Below are 26160 nucleotides of genomic sequence, written 5' to 3'. Positions count from 1 at the left end.
TCCATCTGTTTCCTTGTTGAAGTAGCTGTTGTTAAAAAATAGTTTTATCAAATTCCAACAGGATCAGCTCAGTCAGTACGAGGCAAAGCTGCAAACTAGCATTTTAAAGGTGTGATAAGAGAGCGATGTGGGCATTTAAATGTATTAGATGAAGAGTCACACTGGATCTTGGGGTGTTATATTTTGAGATGTGATTGAGCGGGCGTAAGTTAGCCATGTGCACTGGTGTAAACGTTTTTAAATGTGTGATTTTACAAACGGATAAATGTTTGAATTTAAAGAAAACAAGTGATTTTCACATATCGATCAGATTCCGCTGGTAAGACTTAAAAATTTGGAGCCCAAAACCAGTGAAGAAAATTTGATCTTGTTGCATCGTAGTCAAAATGTATTAGAATCATAGCACAGTGACTATGTATCTTTTTACACACACACACACACACACACACGCATATATATTTATATATACATATATATATATATAGTTGATCATTTTCTGATATTACAATTCTGATGCTGTGATATTTTGCATTTGGTTACTCCGTAAGTCTTTAGTGAAAATCTGAATGAGCGAGCCACATTTTGGAAACGCTCATTTTCCACCAAGACATACGTGGCATTTTGCCATACTCATTAAATCACTCAATTCTTCCTTGTTTGTCATAAGCAGATAATTTGGAAAACAAACTCGTCTATTATATTTTAAGATATAAGTGAAGAGTTGGCAACACATCAAGCAAGCGGCTCCCCAGACACATCTGCTGCGGTAATGAACTGAAATTATATTTTGCAAAATCTCACTCACAAAACATCATTGGTACCATCGGGTATGGCGGTTAACCATTAACTTCTCTTTGTGGCCACCACAAAGGAAACAAAATGTATCACACTGGGCCGCATGTCGCTCCACTGCGTGAGCGAAAAAAATGAGAAAAAGTAAGTGATTTAAAGAGAAGGAGTAATAAAGAGAGTGAGGGCAGGCGCAGCAGAACGGTAAATCGCTGGCAGATCATGCCTCGTGCAAAACTTTCATGAATAAAACATATTCCTAGCCTCCCATAGCTCACATCCATTTTTCCTTCGTTTCCCTCCTCTTCCCGCTCTATCTCTCACACGCATGATTAACCTCGGGAGGCCTTAATCAACACTGGAAATGACCCGTGCTCCATGACTTACCTCTCGCTTCCTCTCTTTCTCTCCTTCACCTCACCTTCTCCTGTCTCCGCACATCCTTCGGCGTGGGTTTCCCCTGCCTCGTCTGCTCGCCCAGAAGACAAAACACCGTCTGCGGGTTTGTTTATGCTACCTGTGCAATAATTAACTTGTGTAAGAAAACTCAATTAGCAACGTTCAGTGGATATCGTGGCGTTTAAAATCTCACAAATTTGAAATATTTTTTTCGCCTTATATATGTTTTTCTTTTCTTCTGTGTTTCCTAATCCTTGCCTGGGGAGGAATGGCGGTTTAAGACCTGAGAGTTAGCTGGGGATGAATAATCTTTCTTACCTAAGCCTTCATTCACACAGTCTTTAAAATCTGTCCTCCGGGGATTGGGACAGGGATAGATTTATGGTTATTATTATTTACTTGCTTACTTGCTCCCTCAGCCTTCACACTAAAGTGTACGCAAACACGCATGTACACCCACACGAGCAACAGTGTGAGCTGTCCAGAGTTCTGAAAACTGGCAGGCGGCTATTGATGAACTGGCTCCAGAAGTGACCTGTCCGTGGTCCTGAAAACTCCCTCTATTCAGCTTAGAGGTCACCCAGAATGATATCACTCAGTTGAGCTCTGCGATTCTCTCTTTGGATGCAGGCTTAACACAAATTAACATCCATGCATGCACACGAGTCCACAGAGAACAGTTTTTAATTGGTCTTCCCTGTGTAGCTAAGGTTTCAGGGTTGGTACCGCGGGCTAAATGCCTCCTGTGTGTTCAATGTTAGGGTCCAATTTAGCACACAGTAGTGACTGGCCAGTCTGCCTGAACATTTGCTTTGTAATTAGGCTGTTAAGCTTCTTCTTCTTCTTTTCAAACACACAAGACATTTTTGTTCTTCCCTTTTCTTCCCTAGTGAAGAGCTGATTTACTCCTCCAGTGATATTAAAGTATTTTACTTATTTTTACAAGCATCCTTATCAAACAGCTGGATAAAAATCTAATTCCCCAGTTTACCTGCAGAGCTTCTTATTTTATATCGCCGTCCTTGTGCTGAATTGAAATTCATCAAGAGAATTTAATTACCAAAGCACCCGTATAAGTTGAGCAATCGCAAATGTGCCATCTGTCTGACTCTGTCTGCCCCTGCAGCTTTCTCTGTCCCCCACCTGATGCATCCACATCTCCTCTTACATGTTTCTTGTTTGTGTCGTTTTGCAGGGATAAGCGGACAGTATCCTCTGGTTCAGAACGTGACTGTGACAGAGGGTGGGACAGCGAACCTGACCTGCCGTGTGGAGTTTAATGACAACACCTCCCTCCAGTGGTCAAACCCAGCACAGCAGACCCTCTTTTTTGGGGACAAGAAGGGTGAGTTGGAGATGGAGCAGACAACAGCCACCACATGACAGATCTGGTCTTTAAAAGTATATGTTGGGTTTGCAGAGGAATGCATAAAACGGGATTGAATCCTTTTTTGTTGTTGTTGTTGTTGTTGGTTGGAGATTGACCTAAAAAAAACCAAAAAATCGTACTTTTTCTGTGTGTCTGTCTCTGCTGTGTCTCAGCATCTGTCCCACATTTCTCGAGTTTGTGTTTTCATGTCTGTGCAGCACATTCTTTCACAGTAAGGAGAAACAGATACACTTGTGTCCCAGCTGCTTTTCATGATGTTTTTTGCAAAGCTTCCCTCTGTGGATGTGTAGTATGCCGTTATTATTACTCTTTTACTTTGTTACTGTTCATCCTTACACACATAGATAGACACACATCGCTACAAAGAAGCCGTCAATGGTGACAGTAGATGTGACCAGCTCTATTTTGAACAGTATAACCAGTGCTGATTATCACCTGCCATTTGCAGTTTAAGGGCTTTAGCTTCTCTGTCAGTTTGTGTGCAGTTTGTTTTGCTTCACTGTAACGGTTGTCTGTGGTGAATGATTGGAAAGTATAACTGAATAAGGTAAGTGGGGGTGTAAAAACAGGCTAGTGCATTTTTCATCCATCCTATCTGGCATTTCAAGCACAAGCATGATCAGTGCAAACCTTTGATCAGATTAACCACCGCCAATAATAAAATGATGTAGTGGATCAAATCCGTTTTTATTTTCTATAACCCCTCAATCTAAATTTAAAACGGTGCTTAAAAGTTTTAAATTGATGTTCTGGTCAAGTTGGAAGATCAGATCATCCCACGCGTTCTGTTGGTGCTTAGGTCGTACCGGCATCAGCGTCTGCAGCACACAGTATATTAGGAGTGATGCAATATTGTTGGCTCGTGTATAAGTGAGAGCAATAAAGTTGTTGCTGATATTCAAAGACTCATTTTCACATTTTGTGGTATAGCCTTCATCAGCAGAGCATACCTTGCTGGAGTATCCAGTTAGCTATTTAGTGGTACATTTTTCCCCAGGTATTACAATGGGTTCTCGGACCCAAATGACTGTCGTATAACGCAGAAGCGAACAAAAACACTTTGAAGCTACAGTGAAATTTCATAGCACATAAAAGCGTCAGCAATGAAAGCCACATCTTTGTGAGAAGTGCCTAAAGAGTGACAAGCAAAAAGTACAGACTTCACTTAAAGTGCGTGGGCGAGGGGCGTGTTTAAATCCAGTTTAATGATTTAAAAATGTTGAATAGGAGAGATTTCACACTTTTTTATAATAAGAGGTGTTAATATCCGTTTAATCAAACTCATGCTTCAAATGTATGGGTTTGTAAACATTTTGCAACTGTGAGGATATGCTGCAGCATACAAACAGAGGAGAGAATGTTTAGCGTTTTGTTATATAGGACTTTAACAATCTCATCAACACATCCCACTTTCAGGGAGAAAACAGCCTGGGAGTGATGTGTCTGCAGAGAAGAATCGAAGCTCTGTATAAATAACCGTTTATATACCAGAGAGCTGCATATTCCCACACAGACATTTCTCCATTAAACAAATGCAAGCCCTTGTTATCGTTCACACTTTCACCGACGCACGCAAACACAATATCCTGCGTGCATACACAAACTCTAGGTGTGGCAGGAAACTGCCATTGTTTTAATGGCTAATAAGTACAGAGGGTTTATTCCTGACCTTTTACACAATCTTCAGTAGTGTCCCCATAAAGAGGATTCATGGGCCTTATTTAGTTGGTTCATGCCTGCTGGAGTGATTGTGCCCTGCGCATCTCTCAGCTGTATTATTTGAGTGTAATAGAGTATGAATCACACTCTCTTGTAAGTGTCTGGATTAAGCACATATGGGATTTACACAGTCTTTTTCCATTATCCCGCTGCCCACTGGGCTTCCTTGTCCGTTTGGGTGTTCATGCACTGTACGCGTGTATGTTTTCTGTGTTGTTGTTTGTATGTATTTTTGCATAGGGTAACTGAATGCATGCATGGGGCAAAGCATTTCAATTTTCAGTCATTCACGTTTTCACTTACCTGCCTTTTTTCAGAAAGCGCAGCGGTAAAAAGCTGCATTGAATTCAACAGGTGATGTTCTTCGCAGGTTATTCCATATCACACCAGGGGTCGGGCTTGGGGGTCTATTTCATGGCATTTCCAGTGCAAGGCTCTAAGATTGGAAATGAAAAACCAGCCAAGGACTTTCTTATTATCAGAAAAGCAGGGGGATACTACTAAGGCTCCAGAGCTGTGTTGCTGTTTTGGTTTGGGTCTGTATTTGTGTATGTGTGTGTATGTGTGCTTTGGGAGTTGTCTTGCTGAACGTGGCAAATTCAGATGCACATGCTGATGGGAGCACAGAGATGGTGAGTGTTTCCAAAGTGCCACTGGCAGTGTGTGAAAGGAAAGATGTCTCAGCTGCAAACGCCTTTGAGCACAGTAGGTTTCAGATTAATTTTCCTTGCTGCCTGTTGGGAAGAAGAAGATGGGGATTAGGGCAAGCACACAGTTGCTCAAAAATACAACCCCAACTCTGCAACTTTTTGCATACTTTGCTATGTCACAGTGGTTGAAAAAACTATTTTTCCCTCCGTCTCTTAATGTACAAGATATTTTCTATGCAGTTTAGAATCTACCTTGTTTGAACCTGCAGGTTTACTCCGTGTAAACGCAATTCTTCTTTAAATGTTAAAGGTCTATTTCAAAGTCAGCTACCATAAACATCATTGTGATGAATTGTGGTTTTCTCCCCACTCTAATTTAAACTGAAGGAATCATTTCAGATTTCCGTATTGATGCGCGTCTGCGCAACAGGTTGGTGACTTTGCACCGCACCTGCATGAGCACGTGTCGAATCACAAAAAAACGTCACTTGCATCCGGGGTTGAACCCAGTCACAGAGCATTAGCATAAACATATTGCTTTTGGAAAGACAAATGCAGCAACTGACTCCATCGCAGTCTTTTGAGTGGTGCCGGTTTCTCGGCTGTTGTTGTTTAATGTCAGCGCTGAGATTCACCTCTAAGACATTTAGTCAGATGAAAGAGACTCCTCTTGTCTCCCATCCTCTCAAAGGTGCTGGCTGTGAAGAGTTGTTTGAATTTCAAATAAGTTATTGTCCCGAATGTAGCCAATTTTGTCCTTTCCATCACTTACCACTAAGGGACTTAAGCTGTGCTTTGACAGTGAGAGGGATGAGCGCTGGGCAAGAGGGATTCTCTCTTTTATAAGATTCAAAAGAGGCTAATATCTCCTTACAAATTGCTCTTTTGGTTGACTAGATAATAGCTTTATTTCCTGGATGGAGAAATTCTGCAATGGCCCATAATTACAAAATATTCGTTATTCCCATACTAGGAAGAGCCTATGTATAATTACTTTCCAGGCTAAATTTGCAAGCCTATTTAGTGGACTCATCATGTGTGAGCGCTCGCTATGGTATGACATTTAAATCACTTACTCAACATGGTTGCTGTAATTCGCTAACCCTTTTACATAGCATTTCTTTCTTTCTTTTTTGAACACCCACATGTGGGTTTTCATTTTCAACCTACTTCCTTGATTCTTTTCCCTTCTCTTTAATTATCTGTCCACCCCTACCTTCCAGACTATGGCAGGATCATGGTTTACCTGTCTTTACATGCATCATAAAGCGTTTCCCTGCAGCACAAACTTGGCAGAGCTGAATACATTATAGTTCTGTTCAAAATGATACTAAAGCGGCAGGCCTTTGTACTGGGAGCTCTGTGGCTAGAAAAGATGCTGCACATATTTCTCCAGTAATGTAATTAGTGGTCTGATATTTGGGTTTAGGTCATGTTGTCTTTGGACATCCTCCAGGAAAAAATAGTGACATGCCTTGCTGTGTGGTGGTGTAGTATTTCTTCAGGGTCAGAAATAGTACGCTTTATTCTGGAACTGACATCATTTATATTTGCTCGTTTAGTTCCTGAAATAGTTTCCCAGCTAGATAAGTATAGGGAAACTATCGTGTTACACTATGAGAAGATTTTTATTTTAATTTTTATGCCATTTTCACCTTCACTGAGTAGATGTGGCAGAGGCAGGAAATGTGAGGAAAGCGAGCAGATTGACATGCAGTAAAGGTCTGAGTTCAGCGTGAATCAAACCAGGGACTCTTAAAGATCCTTAAAGATATTTGCACCCATGTGGCATTCACTCTGAACACTCAGCCATTGAGTTGGTCTGTTTACAGTAGAAAAAGATAAAAATGGATTTTACAATAATAGTTCTCAGAAAAAAGATCTAAAAGAAACATCTTTTAGATAAAAATACCATTGAATGCCGCTCTTTTCATGTAAATGCTACAGATTCAGCAAATCCTCATGAGTGCTGTTCTGTATATGTATTTGTTATGAATATATAGGCACTGAAATTAGTTTGACATCTTTCCAGCTAAATGCTTTATTAATGCTTAGATTTTGAGAGATTAATGCAAATTTTAAAGCATTTTTCATGCTCTTCAGTTATTCTGGTCTTGCCTCATGCTGCTGAAAAGCCAAATGGACCATTAAAAGGTCACGCTGTCTTTGTAACTTCTAACGCAGTGTGAACTCGGGGAGCTACCTGAGTCCCACGCATATGCGCTGGCATATTAGAAGAACAGTCAAATTAAAAACTGCATTCTAAAAATGGGCAAATTTTTCAAATCTGTTTGCTGCAGAGGTTATTTTTTAGCATTTTTTATGTAACTATGAGCAATAGTTTGTTAATGGTTCTTGAAAAATTACCAAGTGCTGAGTGCACCTGTGGTGGACAACTCTGTCTATGCTGTGCTATTTGCAGATTGATTGAATCTGTTTAAACATTAAGATTAGTGTTATGGGTGAACAGCTAAGGGCCAACTGCTCATTTTTAGGCCCCCAAACTGCTGAATATGAAACTATTCAGGTCCTAAGATATCAAATATTCAGCTGTCTGAATCAATTTGCTGGCTGTTTGTGGTTGTGTGAGCGTGTGTATCTGTGCTTGTAAGCCCATATATACGTGTGTGCATGTGGAATGTCAAGCCTTCCACCTCCCCAGTATGCAACCATGAAAGCTTTGATGCATTCAGAGTATCTGTGCCTGAGCAATTTAGGGGGATAGGCTTTTAAAAGTTTTCCAAAGTAAATAACAAAATAAGAAATGCCTGACAGACTTTTTATTAAACAGATAGCAGAACTTTCTCTCAAAACTTAATCTTAGCTAGAAAGTTTAACTTTTGAGACAGCTGTCTTTTTTCCCCCTGGTAGAGTACCTCTATGAAACATCCTTTCATATCGGGCTGAAGATTGGTACGGTGTTCTCTCTGATAGAAAAAAAACTTGACTGTAAATCTCCAAAGATCCCTAACAAGTCCCCTTTCTCCAAGACAAGGACCATAAAACATGAGAGGAAGAAAAAGAAGGAAAAGGAGATGGAATGTAGGCCTTGGTGGGATAAAGGAGACGAATTAAGGAGGCATTTTATGAGAGCTTTCAGATGCAGTTATCACCTGTGAAAGAAACAGGCAAACTTTTTCTCTGACCTTGAGCATTCTGCGTCTTCTCTCTTTGTCATTTCACTTTGCGCATGTCTGTGTTTGAATGTAACATTCAGCTTTTGATTTGAAAAAAGGGGGAAAAAAACCCTGCTTTTGTTTGCAGTGCACTTAGACGCGCATGCAGGTATTGTAATTAAAAGTAGCGTTCTGTATAGTTGTCACTGTGGATTGGAGAAACTGGTGTCAGACAAATGTCATTTCTGCTCGTTCTGATGTAAAACAGGCTGAGGTGAGAAAGACAGTGCACTGTCAAATGAGGCAACAGATCCAGTTATTACTGTCTTTATTAGTAGAGCCACTTATCATTCACAGGGTGTAGAGAAGAACACTGGAGGCAAATGGGAATAATTACCTCACACTTATAGTGTCAGGCTTATTCTTTCTGTCTTTAAGGAGAAAGTTCTGGAGTGCAGAATTGGGAATAGGAAATAATTTCTCTCTCTCGTTTCTTTTTCAGAAAAAGAAATCCATTTTTTAAACTGCAGCCTAAAATTAAGAGTTGTTTGCAGGGAACCTTTAACACTATAAAAACAAGGATACGACACTGCGGACCTTTTCCACTTTCTTTTAAATGCTTTGCAAAGTCATTTTGAAGGATAGCTGTAAAAATATGTAGCACCTTATAGACACCCCGCTCTCGAGCTGCTGGGGAAAATGTATTCCTCTGCAAAATACAGTAGAGTTTATGGGCAAGAGCTGTCTCCTCGCTGACCCGCTTCTCACAAGGACTTAATGAAGTAGGGCTGGCGAGGGTGTCCCACTGAACTCGACATGGCAGGTAGAGACTGATGAAAGAAAATCATTTCTGTCACAGGAAAAATCTCCACAAGCCAATTACTCTATAGAGTATGGCACATTTTACATTTTAAAAAGCCAGTATTCCACCGAAAGCTATAACGGGTAATGGAGGCTGAGGAATGCCTGAGATAGAGAATATACATTAAGCAATTCAATAGGCATTGCATTCTGTTTGCTTTTCCCTATCAGTCCCTCACACACACACATTCGCGCAGACAAATTCAAGTCCCCAGATGGGTTGTTGACAAGGAAAAGAGAACAGTCACATCCAGACACAGGCGGCTGAATGTATATTCTGAAATTTGCACTTTTCTCATTATAAAACTGTGTCACTTGAATGAACAAACACCTGCCAAGGTTCCATACTAATACATACTATCCCTGGATAGATGAAGGGACAGGGAGGTAGAAGGAAGGAGGGGGTCAGTGGAAAGAGGGAAAGAAAAGGGCAGAAGAGAGGAGAAGAAAAAATATAAGGAAGCAGTAAAATGTGCAAACATGACAGGTTAAAAGTGAGTAGTTTGAAAGTTCTGGCTATTATATGGACTCTGTATGTCCATACAATAAACACGTGTCTAGTGTAAAACAAAAAAAAATGTAATTACCATCCATTCACATACACATGTTTCCTTACCTGCCATTTTTAATGGTTCCGCAGAGCAACACAGGAAAACTGCTACAGTATGTATGCAGTCTAATTTGATATGTGCTGGACTCCAGTTGCACACACACTGCGCATGTCACCATATATAAACAATTTGCTGGCATGCTGTGGTCATCTACTGTGATATTTGCAATTTTAGTGAGGCTCACCTAACATATTGATGGATCACAAAGCCATCAGCTGTGTGTGGTAACAAACTTACTGTAGGGTTACCCTGGTGGAGCTGGACAGAGCTTTGAATACTCAAGCCTTCTGTTCTGTGTGGGATCAAAGGAAAAGTGATTAAATAGATACCTTTTAGTTTCACTGTGGTAACACATTTTAAAGGTGAATGCTGACTATAATGCAGGTTTGGGTAAGACACTGGTCGGACTGTGCCATAGTCAGATTTGGATACTTAACATGTATTGTGCCATTGCTATTTTCTGTGTTTTTAACTAATTATTAAAGTCAGTTTCATAGCAAAACCAGGAGGTGAAAAATGTCCATGACAGGCAGATCATACCTTATGTTTTGAGCTTTAATGGTGAAATGTAAAGATAATGTCAATAAGTGCAATAAAGGCTTCCCAACACATGTTAACAGATTAGAGGCTAAGAGGAAGAGGCGTCAGCACCGCTACTCCACCTGTTTATATTAAAATGTTGACCAAAGGTGGTAAATGTCTGTGTGAACTACTGAAGATGCACTATTTTAATTGAATCTGTTATTAAGGATCAAAAATTAAAATTGCACAGAACAAACAGAGCATGTTTGCCTTCATACACAGTTTCCCACCCATAATAAAAATGTCACTTCAAATATATATATATTTTTTAAAGCATCTTGCACCTTCTGTCTGTGCAAGTTTTGCTTTGTCTTAGCTTTCCATTTCAAAGATGCGCTTTTCTTCTCAGAGTCTTGGAGCTTTGGTGTTACGGCCGTTTACTGTTATCTGACGTCACGGCTGCATTCATGGGAACCTCAGCATGGATGCTGTTCTCAGCCTGAGGCCATCAGCGGTTGTAATTGGATGTAGAGAGAATCACAAACTTGGGCTCAGTGATCAAAAAAAAAAAAATGTGGTTGTATTCCGTCAGTAGTTATTGTGGAATACAAATCTGCCACTCTTTGATGTTGACAACAACACCGTCCTCCACGAACACATTCAGGGCTGTCGGCACTAATGGTCTATAATGGATGGCATGCAGCTGCAGCACCTTCGCAGACAAATAGCAAAGGATGCATTCCTTTTCTCCACTCTCTCTGTCAATATACAAGCTTTCATGTGAAAGACTAGTGGTCGACTGTTTGTTCTACATGCTGTGGAAAAATGTATGTCCTGTGCACTGTTTATGTCTGTGTCTGTTAGCTTTTATGTTATATAAATCATGTATAATTAGTATATAAAATTTGAACCCTAAATAAAATCCAAATGTTAAAAAATATAACCTACATTCATTGGGTGTTTCATCCCTTAATTGTAAACGTCTCCATCTGGCGGGCCAGAAGTTGATGTTGTAATGATGCGGTCACATGAGCTTCTGGCCTCTCCTGCTTACCCTAACCCAGTCAGCGCTCTTCCCCAAGCTCTGCCCTCTGAGAGATCTTGCTCTTGGTCTTCCTAGAGCTAAGTAGCTTCTCCCCTGCCCTGATCAGCTGGGTGGATGGTGCTGATGTCCCAATGGGTTTGCAGTTTCACACACATCTCCTGCTCAGAGATATGTGCTAGATCCAGGAGGACCGTCTCTCTTGGGTAAATGACATATTGCAACCTGACAAAGGTGTGGGCCAAGATGCTTTTGTATAATAGAGGATGTCTCAATTCCCAAATGTGCAGGTTAGCTGAAGGGAAGGGTGCCTCAAACTACACTGATAGAAACAGTGAAAACATTTCTCCAGAAGCCAGTTTCACTGCCTTTGTCCTTTGATTGTCATTTGCCTTCTGCGACCCCTGTATCTCAGACTATCTCTCTAATCCTTCCCAGTTCAGTTAGGTAGTTAGGTAAGCGTTTGGACAATAGCACAACATTTTAGTCTTAATTCAGATAATACTAAAAGTATTAACTCTTTAGGAATTAAAGTCATTGTTATAAACAGCCTTTTCAGGAGGTCATTGGACAAACTAACATAATTTTAAATGATTTTAAATGGTTTGTGTTTAATACTTGTGTTGAAATGCTTTGCAACCAGTGACCACTTGAAGTCCAGAACCCATGGACGTCAACAAATGTTGTGTTTCCTCAAATTCACTTACAGGCCTTTAATGCTGCCTGTGTATACCTCAGCCTGAGATCGTTCTTAACTTAGTTAGATCATATGAGTGGGTTTTGGAAACTGTGCAGTGATTCATTGTAGCTGTCTTCTGCTGTCTTTCAGGATGTTTAGTGTTGCTGATCAGCCTGCACATTCCTTCTTCTTCTTCTTAAAATGTACCTGATTGTTGATCTCTTCGTTTTGGATTTTCAGCCTAATGACAGCCTCCCTCATTTACATAAACATGTGTTTGACCTCATATTGAGAGTACAAGTGAAAAAAATAACCTAAGAACAGGCCTGACCATGACAATGACTTGCCAGTTAGATGTCCACTTTTGATTAATTGTTTTTGGGCACTGGTATAAAAGTGGCTTTAATTCTTAAACAGTGAATTTAGTTTTGTTTTCAACTTTTTTTTAATCTTTAATTACTTTAAATTAATTTAAACTTTAATTATTTTATTCTTTAAACATATGTTAGACTCCCCTTGATTAAATATGAAAATCTTTATGTCACACGTTGATTATTTGATTTACAGTCCACTGTATTGGTGTACAATGCTAAAATTACAAAAATAAATGGAATCATTGTCCAAAAACATATACACCTTACTACATTTCTAGATAAGACAGACTTTATTTGTAACTTGCTGATCAACTGGTCTGATTATGGAAGTGGGACTGAAATCTATGGGTATTTTTACTGTTAGCAGTGTCCTTAACAGCTATGTTATGATTTCATGGCTATATATAACAGCTTTCATGTTTCTAAACCCAGCCAGAATCCCCTCCTTCCAGGGGGCTCAGGATGATCCTGCTTTTTGGCATCAAATCTATCCTGATCTTTGCCTGTAACTACTGGAGGAAACTACTGGAGGAACACATGACTAGATTACAAAATCCGGATTATGTATCGAATAATAAGAATCATATAAATTCAGTATTCGAGGAGTATTTAATCGTCTTTCTCCATTTCTTTATCAAGAGGTGATTGACAGGATTTTCCCACTGATTCAATCACGTTTTGTTACAGCTGAGTCACTTTACAAGTAATCGTATTTATTATAAATGTAATGTCATCACAGCAAGTCAAATCATTCTCATTACTTTGCTTAAGTAAACCAGCAAATCAGAAAAGTCTAGATGCTTTTCAATGAACTCCTCATGCCCCTCATTCTCTCTCAAATCAAATCTTAGAGTGGGATTTCGAAGAGAGGACAGGATGAAGGCAGAGTTGTATCGCGACAGCAAGCAAGCCAGCAACAGTAAATGTATTTCCTGACATTTGCGTGCTCGTACTTCCTTGCCCAAAGCAAATAAGACAACAGTTGAACTGAAGCATTGTTTAACTTTTACACATTCACAGGTTAGTGGAGCTGCCTGAGTAGACAGAATGAGGTCTTAGGGTGGGTGGAAAGAGAGAAACTGAAAGACTGACAGAAAGATAGATAAACAGAGACAAAGAGCAGTTTTTCTCGGGATTTAATCCATATTTGCCTTATTTTATTTGTTGGGACAAAGTCTATGCATTTGTTTGTGTAGTTTGATGACACGTGACAGGAATCCTATCTGTTCAGGAGAGCTTTAACCATCAGCTGAACTGGCAGTGTATTAGACTGAAACTAATTCTGTGGTCTTGCATTAATGGGCATGTGAACTCATACAGACACTCACAGAAACAGCAGTGTACTGTCACTACACTGGAGCCTACAGATCTGTCATGTGCTCATATCAACTTGTCATGTCTGCTCCAGCTCTGTACACAACGTGTAGCGATAACCGGTGTTGTGAAGAACGGGAAAGGACAGAACAAATGCAATAATAAATGAGACAGAGCAGCTGTCGTTTAGCCAAACCGATTACAACACTTTCGCCATCAACGGTAGATGTTTAGCCTGGAACCCACAAAGCAAAGCCTTCATGTCTTGGCAGACCAAATGACACAGCATTGCTCACTGACATTTCTCTTTATTTTTCAGCTCTGTGATCACAGCATGCACACATAGAAGCTTCCAAAATAATGCACCTAGAAAGGCTAGAAATGTGCCACTGTCTGACATTTACAAAGGTACAGTTTCCACTACGTATAGATTATTACCTGTGCAACACTGAATGCCTTCTGCTTCACAAAGTTTTAATGATAATAGAAGGTGAGCACATTTTTCACGAGTACTGTCACGGGAAAAACTACACGTAAATCCCCAAAATTATTATAGTGTACGGTTTGAAAAAAATGTTTTGCAACACATAGATTATTACCATTAGACTTTCCAAAGTTATGAGCAATTATCTGGCCCAGTTCCTCTGTTCTTTGTTACACGTATTCTGAAAATTCCCAGAAGAATTGTTTGGTCCAGGTTCATTTTGGTTCTACATGAAATCTTTTCAATTCAGATTTACAATATCCCCAGTACGGTTGTCTGCTGGGCCAGTAGTGTGAGGCAGTACAATTATTTCTTACATCTCATGTTTTCATGCTTGGATGCCCATCAGCAAAAAGAGTAACATATTGATGAACTGTAAAGAGTGCAACTATCCAGCTTTGCAACAAGACGCCAGCTGAACCAGTTAAATACAAAGAGAGCGCCGGCTTCTTTCAAAGAATTTGAAATGAGGCCTGATCTATATCTTAGCTTTATTAAGGTGCCTATTAAAAATATCTAATTATGTATTACTCCATTAATAAATTCGAGTGACTGGGAAATTACATCCATCCATTTTCTTAACCACTTATATGTTTCAGGATAGCAGGGGAGGGCTTGAGCCTATCCCAGCTATCATAGGTCACCAGTCTATCGCAGGGAAATTGCATCCATCTCTAGTAAAATTACATCTGATGGTCTAGCTGCAGGAATATAACAAAAGACATTGTATATTTTACCTTACATTTAAAAGATGTTTCACCTTGTATTGCGTAGTATATAAACATTTTGGATTGGAGTTTGAAGAAAGGCTGAAAAGCTTAACGCTTTATGATGTTATAATTGATGTATTAGATACCTTGGGTATCATTTCTCATAATTCTGCCAGCCAGACTAAAGTACTCCTCAAACAGACTGTGTAATAGCTTGTACTTTTCAACCCTGTCTAGAGAGGCAACAAAACCCGGAGTGTTTTTTAAAATGATCATAAGATACAAATACGCTTTCAAAAGCTGACATGAAAGAAAATGTAAACATCTGTACAGAAATAGTCATGCTATCTTTCTGTTCTTTCCTTCAATCCAAACATACTAAGTCACACATGCGCACACACTGTACTTGAACAAGGGGAGTTCTGAGTCACTTTCATGGAAATTTAAAAGCAAAGTAGCCTTGGCTGCTCATATTAAATAAGGTTTGTAGAAAGGCATTATACTAGCAAAAGGAAGACTTGACTAAATCTTCCCGACAGCCAAGGCCACAGAAACAGCAGGAAAGAAATTTCTGCACACTTTATAGTTCACACGGCCTTTTTTTTTAAATTGCAAATTAGTGTGTAGTTTTTGGACTGCTATTTCCAAGGTGTCGACGAATTTTATTAAATTTTTTTTTTTTTTTTTAGCGCACGCTCCCGTCCTATCATAGACGTGAAGTCTAGTTTGAAGAGCCCTCTTGTATCTTTAAACTCGCCATTCAATCACAGCAAATCTATTTCTACTTGCACATCTTTCCAAATTCTCATTAAGCCTCACTCTCTGCCTTTTATTGCAATATTGATCCCCACTGCATTCGGTTATGTCTTTTGGAAGATTACATTTTCATATAAGTAAATGTCTGCAGTGGTTTACAGCAGTGAAGGCTGTGTGGTATAGTTTAATGCGGTGGTTTGCTGATGCATTCATTTTTAAAACTAATGGAAGAAAATCAATTTCATCGGTACTGATAGATGATTTTATAGAGAAGTTCATCTAGGATTTGCATTAAGTAATACTGAGAGCAGATGTCGAAACTTTAGGGCTTCTGCTGTTGTTTTTTCAGAACAAAGAAAATGTTTAGAACCAAATAACAGGCAAATATTTTTTTCTTGCTTGTTTTTTTTCCAGATGAGATGATTCTAGATTGGTTAATCTCTCTCTGCGTGCTTTTTAAACTCTCTTTCTCTCCATCTGTGGATGCAGTTTATTCCCTATATGGACATCAACACTGATGCATTATAAGAACCACCGTTCAAATATTACAGCCTTAAACCCTGTACCTGTCACCGCACTGTAGAAGTCCACAAGTTTCCTCCCACAGCTGCTAGTTTACAGTTATTTGAATATTTTTCTAACTATCTGCCTCTGGTTATCTGTGTTTCCAGCTCTAAGGGACAACAGAATCGAGCTTGTGCGTGCAACATCATCAGAGTTGACCATCAGCATCAGTGATGTCACGCTGTCTGATGAAGGCATGTACACCTGTTCTCTCTTCACCATGCCTGTCAGAACGGCCAAAGCTTACCTGACTGTTCTGGGTGAGTACAAGATCCAAAGCAAAAGCAAAAACTCCACCTCAAAGGAAAGTTTCATAGATGGACGTTATAGCAGCTATAATGTGTGTAAAATCTGTAGTAAAGTGATCTAAGTACATGTTTTTCCTCTCTCTCATTTGCCATGGCTAAAAAATAATATATATACTTTTTTTTAAACTCTGAACGGTGTTTTAAAAAATAAAAAAACAGCTTCCAAATGCAACACATACCCTTTAGGTTTCCTTTTACCTCAAGCAGAAATTGTCGATTAGTGAGAAAAAGACGAAAGAAAGCAAAAAAGACATTGCATACCTTACTCAGGTGTCTCGAGTGGCTGTATATCCATTTCTGCTCGTGAGGTTGCTGAAGATACAAAATGCTCCAAATGGACTTTGTTTTTCACTGAGTCTCAGGAGCTTTTCAAATCCAGTAATAATAGTTTGGAAATAATTTGCAAATCTGACTCCCCATTTGAAATCTTTATATAAACATATATAATTATTATAATTCACAAAATGAAAATAGTGAAATTGTCGAGTATAGCAATATTTATGTCATTATTTTGTGAATTTGTTGATTTCAGAAGATTCAGAATTACTAGTAATACAGCATAGCTAGATTTTGCAGCCATACTGGAGCCTTGCTTTTCTTTTTTGAGGCTATCAGCTTATTGGTTTGCTGTGATGCTATGTTGTTAGAAATAGCCTGTTGCTTATGCCTGCAAATGCAGATAAAAAATAGTGTACACTGTTAGTACCTCCCTCCCCTTAGCAGTGTTTGTGTTGTGATCATGGCCTCACACAAACATTGTCTCATTTCTTGCCACTGGGCTTATTATCTTGCCAATTAGTTTTTGCTAATCTTAATAGATGTGCTTGTGCACTCCAGGATCATTAGCTGGCTCTCTGTGTTAACAAGCATTCTGAGAATTAGACATTAAAGGCTACTGCTCAATAAGAATATGGAGAAAATCATTTTGCAGTTTTGAACAATAGTTAATGGTGCAAGCTAGAAAACAGAGAGGGTGATTTAATAAACACACCAAATAGTCTGGGGATGGCCTGGTTTATCTGCCACTGCTTTGGGACCATAAGCACTGGGGACGAATAAAAGAAAACACTGAAAATGATTTTGGAAAAAAAAACGGTAATACTACAAATATGCAAGCTTCGAATTCAAATGATTTGGTGCTTGAACAAAAATATGTGCTCATCTGTTGCCAGTGTGTAAAGCTGATGAGAATGTCATCAAGGAAAGTAGTGTTCAACCTTTTACCTGATGGCACTCTAGATGTTACAGATATTTTGAGATAGAGTTCAGCCTACAGGTAAAATAAATGTCTGTAATAAATTTCATAGCAATCCATCCTATAGTAGTTGAGACATTTCTCTAAAAAATGTGAAACTCCTGAAGGTAAAGTAAAAGTAAGAGCTATGAATAATCAGGAATTCATCCACCAAGGGCCATCAATACTGGCACATTAATGCCTGGTAATCTTTCTTAAGTCTGAGTCATCAAAGTAGCAGGTTTACCAATAGACTATTTCTGGAGCTTAACTATGGGATGCATCATTAGCTGCTAGCATTGCCACTAATACGGCTAATGCTGATGCATGACTTGATGTGCTTAGTATTTGATCAGTAATTGAAAAAGTATGCAAATGTTATCAGTAAAGGATATTACCTTTAGCTCTAAATACCTTATGATCGACCTTAATTCTCAAACGCTTAAAGAAAATGCATATATATTTATGTGTTGATCAGCATAGTAAGCACTGTAATCACACACCACCACAGAAATTTGTGGAAACAGTGAAATCCAATTTCCCTATTTTCCATGTATCAGAAATTGAGCTCTTTTCTGCGTGTTCAAAACTCGGCTTTATAGAGAGAGGGTGTAAAGCTGTACAGCCTATAGCCACCCAAGGGGAACGTGACTGTACACGATGAACAATGCACTTGATCTGCTTTTATTCAGTCTGGAGGAAAATCCATCAAATACTTTTCTGAGTCAACCCACACACACTTATTCGCACACCACCGTTCTTAGCTGTTGTGGCACTCTTACTTTAGATACTTCAAAACTAAGCAATTTGCATTAAAAAAACAGGCACATTAAAAATCACATGTATAATATTAACACATGCTTATCACTAAATTGTGCCTCTGCCAAGCAGCGGCTGTTGTTGGGATTACGTATGCAGTTTGTGCCTTCAAACAAATGGGAAACATAAAACAGGAGGACCTTTAAACTGTGGCAATAAACCTTACAGGAGGTGGTGAGATGGACAAGGCAAGAGTCGGTCAATGGCATTGACTGACAGAACTTTCAGTCACTCAGCTGGAGGCAGACTTATTGCTCATTGACAGTGGAAGGGCAGACACCACACATTTAAAACACTCATTATGGGAAAGGCCAGTGATTAACATTTTCTGTAAATAGTAATGGCCTTGTCTGCGGTCACAGCCTTGTCACACACAGACCTACAAAGCATGCTATTTGTCAGCGTACAGTTTTTCCTTTGATTGATGTGATGATATTTGGGGTTTTATGTTTTCATGGGAAGAGTAGTAGTGAATAAAAACCACAGGAAAAACTGTGGAATTGTTCTTTGATTGCACATTGATGTGTTTTTATGTATTTTCTAATTCTGTGAGCATCAAAAACAAAATTCCTCTCTGCCTCATTGTATTTGTTTTGCAGCAGAGTCAGTGTTTTATGACCTGGAAAAACCAAAGAAACAAAACTAATGGTGAAAAATTATGTCTCTTATAATTTGGTTTGACCTAGCAGTAAAGCAGGGAATGACCCAGTGGTTAGAAAAAAAATCCACCCACCCATGTGCCAGCACGAATCTTCTGTGATGTACCGTCGAGCATGTCGCTGCTTGGTGAATCTCTGTAGTCTGCTCTCTAATCTCCCTGCAGGTGGGAAAGCTAGGGGGGGCGGGTGATTTCCAATAAGGCATACTAATATTATTGTTGTATAATGACACCCTGCTGCGCATGAATTAGTTCTGCCATCGCTGTGATCTCCGTTTCCATCCTTCAGGTGTGCCAGAGAAGCCAGAGATCGATGGCCTGACAAAGCCCGCCATGGAGGGAGACCACATCACTCTGACCTGCATCACCCAGGGCAGCAAGCCCGCTGCTGACCTGCGCTGGTTCAGGAATGAAAAGGAGGTCAAAGGTATGTAACGTCATACCTGCGTTTACACGTGCATCACATCTATGGGTACTGTGGCTAGAAAACATGCCATCATGCAAGCAATTCTAAAAATCCCAATCAGAGTTGGTGAATAAAAAAAAAGCACGTTTGCTTTTGTAGTCACCAAAAACAGGCTGATGATTCATTCGCTTTTGTTCAAAGATTCTGTTATTTTAAAACATGATCAACTTATTTTATAAAATCAAAAATTTAGGCTGTTCTCTGTAAATTAAAGTAAAACAAAATGTTACTTTTTTATAAATGAAACTATTTTGTTACTTTCTTTGTATTCCGTACCTATTAGCTGTGCTCTAATAGCATCACTTTCTGTAATTGGTATCTGCTGATTTACTGATATTTTAATACTCCCCAGTTAGCCCCACAGTGATCTCTTTGGAAAGCCGTCTCGCTGTGTTGTCAGATACAAAAAATATTGGCTATCACATTTCACAATGGCTCGTGATTGTGCTTTGTGATAAACAAACGGAGCAGAAATGTGGCAGAAAGTACTCATTTGTATTTCACAATGGATTTAAAATTGGTATTTTCTTTTTCATAAAACTATTGCCATAAAACTGCCGCTTTGGATGTCTCTACAGTGTATTCTTGTTCCGAACAAGTTGTTTCTAATAGAGCAGATTCAGCATGTGTCCTCTGGCCTGAGACCGATACATTAACCTCCCTTGTTATTAGAGGGCTGCTCTAAATCTCACTGACTGGACTACATACCTCATTTCCACCCTGCTCCCGCTCTGTTCTACTTGATGAACCGTCCACTTTGTAATTGAACAAGACAGTGAGAGGGGGAGAGAGAAGGAAGGAGAGGAGAGAGAAAACTGATAAAAGAGATTTGGACATGAAATGATGAAATAAAGTTTTTCAGGGAGAGGAGGAACAGATGCAGTTGTGTATCAAATAAAGTATATAACCCAGTTGGACAGACTGTCACAGATCATCACAGCTGAAGAACTCTTACAAAGGTTTCTCTGTTGATTCAGAAGGCAGATTAAAGTCAGATATCAAAATGCAAATTGCCCTTTTTCTAATTTAAATGACTGCTGAATTGGATTGGAAATCACACATTGACTTTTTAACTGCCAGAAAACAATGCAAATTTCTAGGAAGACGCTGTCAAAATCTTTGTATAACCCAACAGATCACTGAAACCTAATAAGAATAACAAGCAGGCAGGTGTTACACATTCTGAATACCCAATTAAATGTAGCAGAATAGGCTTTATGAGAAGGATTTGGGATGCGCGAGACAGAAACTCCCCAACATTAATTTCCCTCCTAATACAAAGGATTAATAAACCACATAAAATGTTTTTTTGCCAATGCAAAGATAATTTTTTGTCTTATTAACTTGGCATATTAATACTTTTATTTCGGCTGTCGCAGACTAAATTAGTTATGTCTGTCATGTCTCTGGCACATATTTCTTCTTGTAACTAAATGGGATGTTTTTTCTTTATGTGTATTTTTTAAAATTACTTTATCAATAGATGCTTCTGCTTCTGCTGAGACACCTTATAAATCACTTGGTAAAGTGCAGAGCATGCTAACTTCTTTAATAATTATAATATTTAACATAAACATTTAAAGTAAAATCACATTCTTTCAATTAATGTTGTTGTTGGGGTTTTTCTTTTTACTCTTTTGTAATTTTACCCACTACACTTAGTATTTCTTTTGTTCCCCTTCCAAAGAACAAGCATATAGCATATAACAGATTACAAACTAATTAGCAGGCTGAGTATTTTTTCCTTGCAGGCTTATTGTGTCTCTACGGGTGATTATTGCTACTCCCAGTGGCCAACTACTGAGAGAAGAGCTCCCTGTAAGGCACTGCTAGCCAGGACATTATGTTCTTTTAATTTACCACAGAAACAGGTAGTCAGTGATATCCTCTGTGGCTTAAAGTAGAGAAAATCTCAAGAGGATATGCTCTCTCATTAAGGTCAGATGCTATAATTTGCTGCTGAACATGGGCAACCGCTATCTTTATTTCAATGCTTTAATAACTGTATAACAATATATTGTTCGATGTAGTTGTTTCTAAAATGTGCCTCGGAGCCGCCGTTTATAAAGCAGAACCTTGAGACAAAATATAAATGTCAGATTAGAAATTTGTTGTCAGACCCGCAGTTGGACTCGTCAAGAATTTCAATCCCAAAGGATGTTTTGCCTACGCTGAATTTACTGAAAAGCTCCCTGAGTTTCTGCCGCTACACCCTTTCCACCCATGTTTAAGTCCAGACAGCTCAGACTGCTATCTGGCTTTAGGATTTTCTATGGTGCAGACATGCTCTCAGATAAGACTAAATCAATGCTGGTTTTCTACACAGTTTTAAGCAGATATCATGTTTATCTTTCATTTTAATTACTTTGATGATGAGATTGAATCTGTGTCATCACTTTTGTTCAGAAATGCTCAGAACGAGGTCTCTCCTAAAACGAGCTTTGTTAATCTCGCACGCTGGATCTGAGCGAAGCGATTTACCAACACCTGAAAAAGTCACCTCTAACCAAACAAATTCATGAATAGTAAATAGAAAACTCTGAAGAGTGCTGGTCTCAAAGGGGAAAAAAACATGGATCCCTTATAATAATCGGTCTTCCTTGACAGGTACGTGTCCGTCCATAAAGAACTGTTTCATAAAAAGCTGACAGATTTCAATGTTTTGAAAATGTTATGTTTTGTAAAGATAACAAAAAAAGTGTTCCAAGTTAAACATTTTAGTTTAAACAGCATGGTTGTCTTTTTTTGTTTTCGGTTTTTTAATTAGATGCCTGCAGTGTAGTTGCTTTCTGCAATTTATTTATCAGACATATTCAGGACATGTTTGGTTCAGGGAAAAGCCAGCGCTCAACAATATGATTGACACAGGCACATTTACATATTTAGTTCTGCTTTGTCAATCACTAAAGCATGTCTGCCACTAACTGGACCATTTCTTGTACAAATAAGAAGGTGTGAATGGACCCAGTCGGTCTAACTTGTTATATATGACAACTTGTTATATAAGACACTGAAAGGCTGCTGTCATTCACAAAACATTACAATATATTTATTTCCTTTTTTATATATATATATATATATATATATATATATATATATATATAAAGAAACTGTGTTGCATTTAAATGGTTAAAATGAAATGAAACCAATAGTATGCGTCTGATGGCTGGTGGTCTGGGATGTCCTCCAAAATAACAGACTAAAAAGAAAAAAAGCACCTAAAAGCAAGCAAATAGAAAACAGCATGTGTTAATACACGATGTATCTATGCACGTGTAGGTGGATTGGAGTGCACTTCAAGTGTTCATCATCCTGACAGGATCAGGGTGTGTTCAATGTGAAAAGCCATCTGATTGTGAGCGACCATGCTGGGAATAAATGACAATTGTGACATATTGGTGTGGGATCTGGGGGAATAGAGAAGATTATATTACTGGCAGAGCCACTGGAGCAGTCCATCACCCATTCGCATGCAGTTAACAGACACCCTATGCTAAATGTGGGTGTGTACATCTTTGTATACGTGCGTGCCTGCATGAGCAAAACAGACAGATGGAGCAGACAGCGTGCATGTAACGACATAAGCTGGTGTGTGTGGAACGGAATCCAATATTCTTATTTCTCAGTCTCTTTGTCCCTCAGATCCCCTCAGTCCCCACCCAGTAATGATATATTTCTATCTCAGTTACACACCATAACCCAGAGAGACCTCTTCCAATATCACCACATGTAGAAGTTGTTTACACACCGCTGAACCAGGGGGAGCTGTGTGGAGACCAAGCAAGACAGAGATGAAATGAATATTTATTTCAAATAAGGGTGGGGATGTTCTCTATCAGACTAGCATTATCATACTCTCTGACCTAAACTGTAGAGGTTATTGCTCCATCATGTAACGCAATAGCTCTATTCCAAGGGGGCTTAAGGGGAAAAAAACACAGAGATTTGATTCAAATTCGTTTGCAGTCGCATCCCTATTCAGTTGTCAAACTTGTTAGTGAAGGACAAGGTCTGAACACTATTTAAGGTCATTGTGACCTCACATTTTGCTACACTATCACTCAAATACTACTGACTGTATTCATTTATGGTTAATTGTCCAGAATTTGGTGCTACTCACTATTCGAACATTCGAATGGGGTTGAAGAGGTGAAGGGAAAGAAGAAAACATGTGAACACTGTGAACATTCCACTATGAATCAAGTTCAAGAATTTAAAGAAGTTTTGCAGTTAAAAGAAAAAAAAAATACACTTTTCAGCTGCTTGGGCAGTGTTAGACAGCTTTGCACAATACATAAAAAAGTCTGCGTTGGGACTACATTTATACTATCCAGCTCCCCGGGGTGCTGCGGATCAATGACCATTAAAGATGTAATTTCAAGATGGCTCCTGCAAGTCACGGTGACATGAATAAAAGATGCGTTCGATGCACACACAAAAATACCTCTTTACCCTCTATATCCTGTTACATGTGCGCAACAAAGTACTTGCAAACACGCACATCTGACATATGATCTGTGGAAATCTGTTAGGGTTCTATATTAATCAGCATTAAGATACAGGACTCAAATGGACAAACAAGATGTTCCACCTGTTTTGTTATTTTACAATTTCGGTGAGTTTTTTTCAAAGCTTTAAATAACAATATGTAAGTGCAAAAGGTTTCCTTTCTTCTTTCCTTAGTCTTTCGTTGAAGGTATATCCGACTCATCCTGTGAGTTTGAGGTTAACAGATTTAGACTTGCGCACAGAAGAAGAGATCATATTGCTACGCCCACTGTCTGTGCCCATTAAAAGCCACGTCCTAAAGGTGGAGCACCTGTCCATTTTTTTTAAATGTCAAGACACTGAGACTGACCAGACCGCTCCTTCTGGAGTGGAAAACCGTCTTCACAAATCCGCAGTACACGCTTCTTCGCTGTGAATGCTCAGGGAGTTTCATGTCAGAAAGGACATTATGATACTGGTCTGCCAGGCAGTGATAGGAAGTCTCCTAACATTTAACAGTGCTCCCCCCGGTTGTAGTCACACGTCAGTTAAGCACAGAGTCTAGCTGGTAAGGCAGATCAGTCAGGGGAAGATGCTTACAGACAGCCAACAGGCAAGCTCCCTGAACGCTGCACAGTAGCAGGAATAAGCGAGAAGATGGTGGACAGCACGATATATCATCTCCACACCTCGCTAGAGCGGGAGCTTGCTGCATATTTTTGCTCTTGTTTTAAAGTTTACTCATCCTTATTGTTATGCAGCTCATCTGGCAGGCAAAGGGAACAGCATACATAGGTGCTAATCTGCCAATATTTTCTGGTAATATTGTGTATTTCAGCAAATTTAAATTTAAAATAGTGTTTAGTCTCGCATATATTTTGATTATTCTCACTCTCACCCGTAAAAGATTTGATATTGTTCTTGCTTGTGCAAGTTGCTTTCATTCTCAGATGGGATGCAGCTCAGGGTATGTTGAGTCAGCCCTCGGGCCCCTGCCACCAGGATTAGTCAGGTCTGGCACTGTTGCTCATGATTCCTCCACAAACCCAGCAGACCTCCTCGGTCTCTCTTGTCGGTCCCTCTATGTTCTCTTCTTCGGCTTCAACTCTCTCCTGTGAAATCGCTTAAAGGGGTCAGATTCTGTCATTGTACGCCTGTCATTTCCATTTCTAATCCTCCGAGGCTCTGTCTTGGCTCACACCATTGATACAGAGCCATGAGCACCCACCCACAAAACAACCGCATTTGTAGCCAAATACTACCAGGCTATTTGCGGAAAAGAGTTACCACAGGTGCATATGGCAGCATAGTGCCATTTTTTTCTCCTTTTTTATTATATCGGGTCTACAGAGTGTGTTTGTAATGAGAATAAATAAAAAATGAATATGATTTTTAAATAAAAGCTAAAATTTGCTACAGTATTTTTTCACATTATTTCCAGTTATCCCTCCATTTGCTACTGCTTATTTGGGTCGCGGTTGTGGTGTAAGCAATCTAATCCGAGTTGCCATTGCTACCCTGTACCCAACCACCAGCCACCTCCAGCTCTTCTGAGGGGACACCAAGGCTTTCCCATGCAAGGCAAAAGAAATAATCTCGCAGGGTCAGCTCCAGGGTGTCTTTCTGACATGCCAAAACCACCTCAACTGGGTCATTTTAATGCTGAGGAGCAGCAGCTCTACTCTAAGCCCCTTCTGAATGACTGAGCTCCTCACCTTATATCTAAGGATGAGCCCAGACACCTTTCAAAAGAAGCTCATTTCTGCTGCTTGTATCTGAGATGTTATTCTTTCAGTCACTACCCACAGTTCATAGCCATAGGTGAAGTTAGGTAGGAACGTTTAACAGTGATGCTTCGCCTTCACCTTCAGGTCAGTGGATGCTGTGTTCACTGCAGTTTTTTCCTCTACAGAATTATTTTTTCTGTCAGTTAAAAAATGCTTTCTGGTTTTATTTCCTTTGTAACATTACATATACATGTAAAAAAAAAAATTGCTGAATCTTTTGCAACTTTTCTTACTCAAGCCATTGAATATAATATGTCTGTCATGTAACAGTTTTTCTTTCTTCTTCGATTGACAAGCGAGAGCTTTAATGGCACGTCAATGGCAGCTGCTCTTTTCAGCTGTGTTTAAAATGTGATAAGATACTGTATTTATGGACCAATTACATCAACTCTTATCCAAACACTTCCACACACACACTTT

General features: G+C 39.3%; 1 protein-coding gene across 3 annotated transcripts in view; it reads left to right on the top strand.

The window, feature by feature from the left end:
• Positions 1-26160, top strand: part of LOC146379112 (cell adhesion molecule 2-like) — a 202613-nt gene that overhangs the window by 145349 nt on the left and 31104 nt on the right. For all 3 annotated transcript variants that reach the window (XM_084942415.1, XM_084942416.1, XM_084942414.1), the window contains 3 exons: positions 2384-2533; positions 16088-16240; positions 19289-19426. In XM_084942415.1, coding sequence (XP_084798541.1) covers positions 2384-2533; positions 16088-16240; positions 19289-19426 — 441 coding nt within the window. The remainder of the gene's footprint in view (positions 1-2383; positions 2534-16087; positions 16241-19288; positions 19427-26160) is intronic.

Source organism: Perissodus microlepis, chromosome 10 (assembly GCF_051167445.1).
Source record: "Perissodus microlepis isolate ML-2025 ecotype Zambia chromosome 10, ASM5116744v1, whole genome shotgun sequence".
In the NCBI taxonomy this organism is placed as follows: domain Eukaryota; kingdom Metazoa; phylum Chordata; class Actinopteri; order Cichliformes; family Cichlidae; genus Perissodus; species Perissodus microlepis.
Note: the sequence above shows the minus strand (reverse complement) of the source record. Positions and strands in the feature narration are given on the sequence as shown.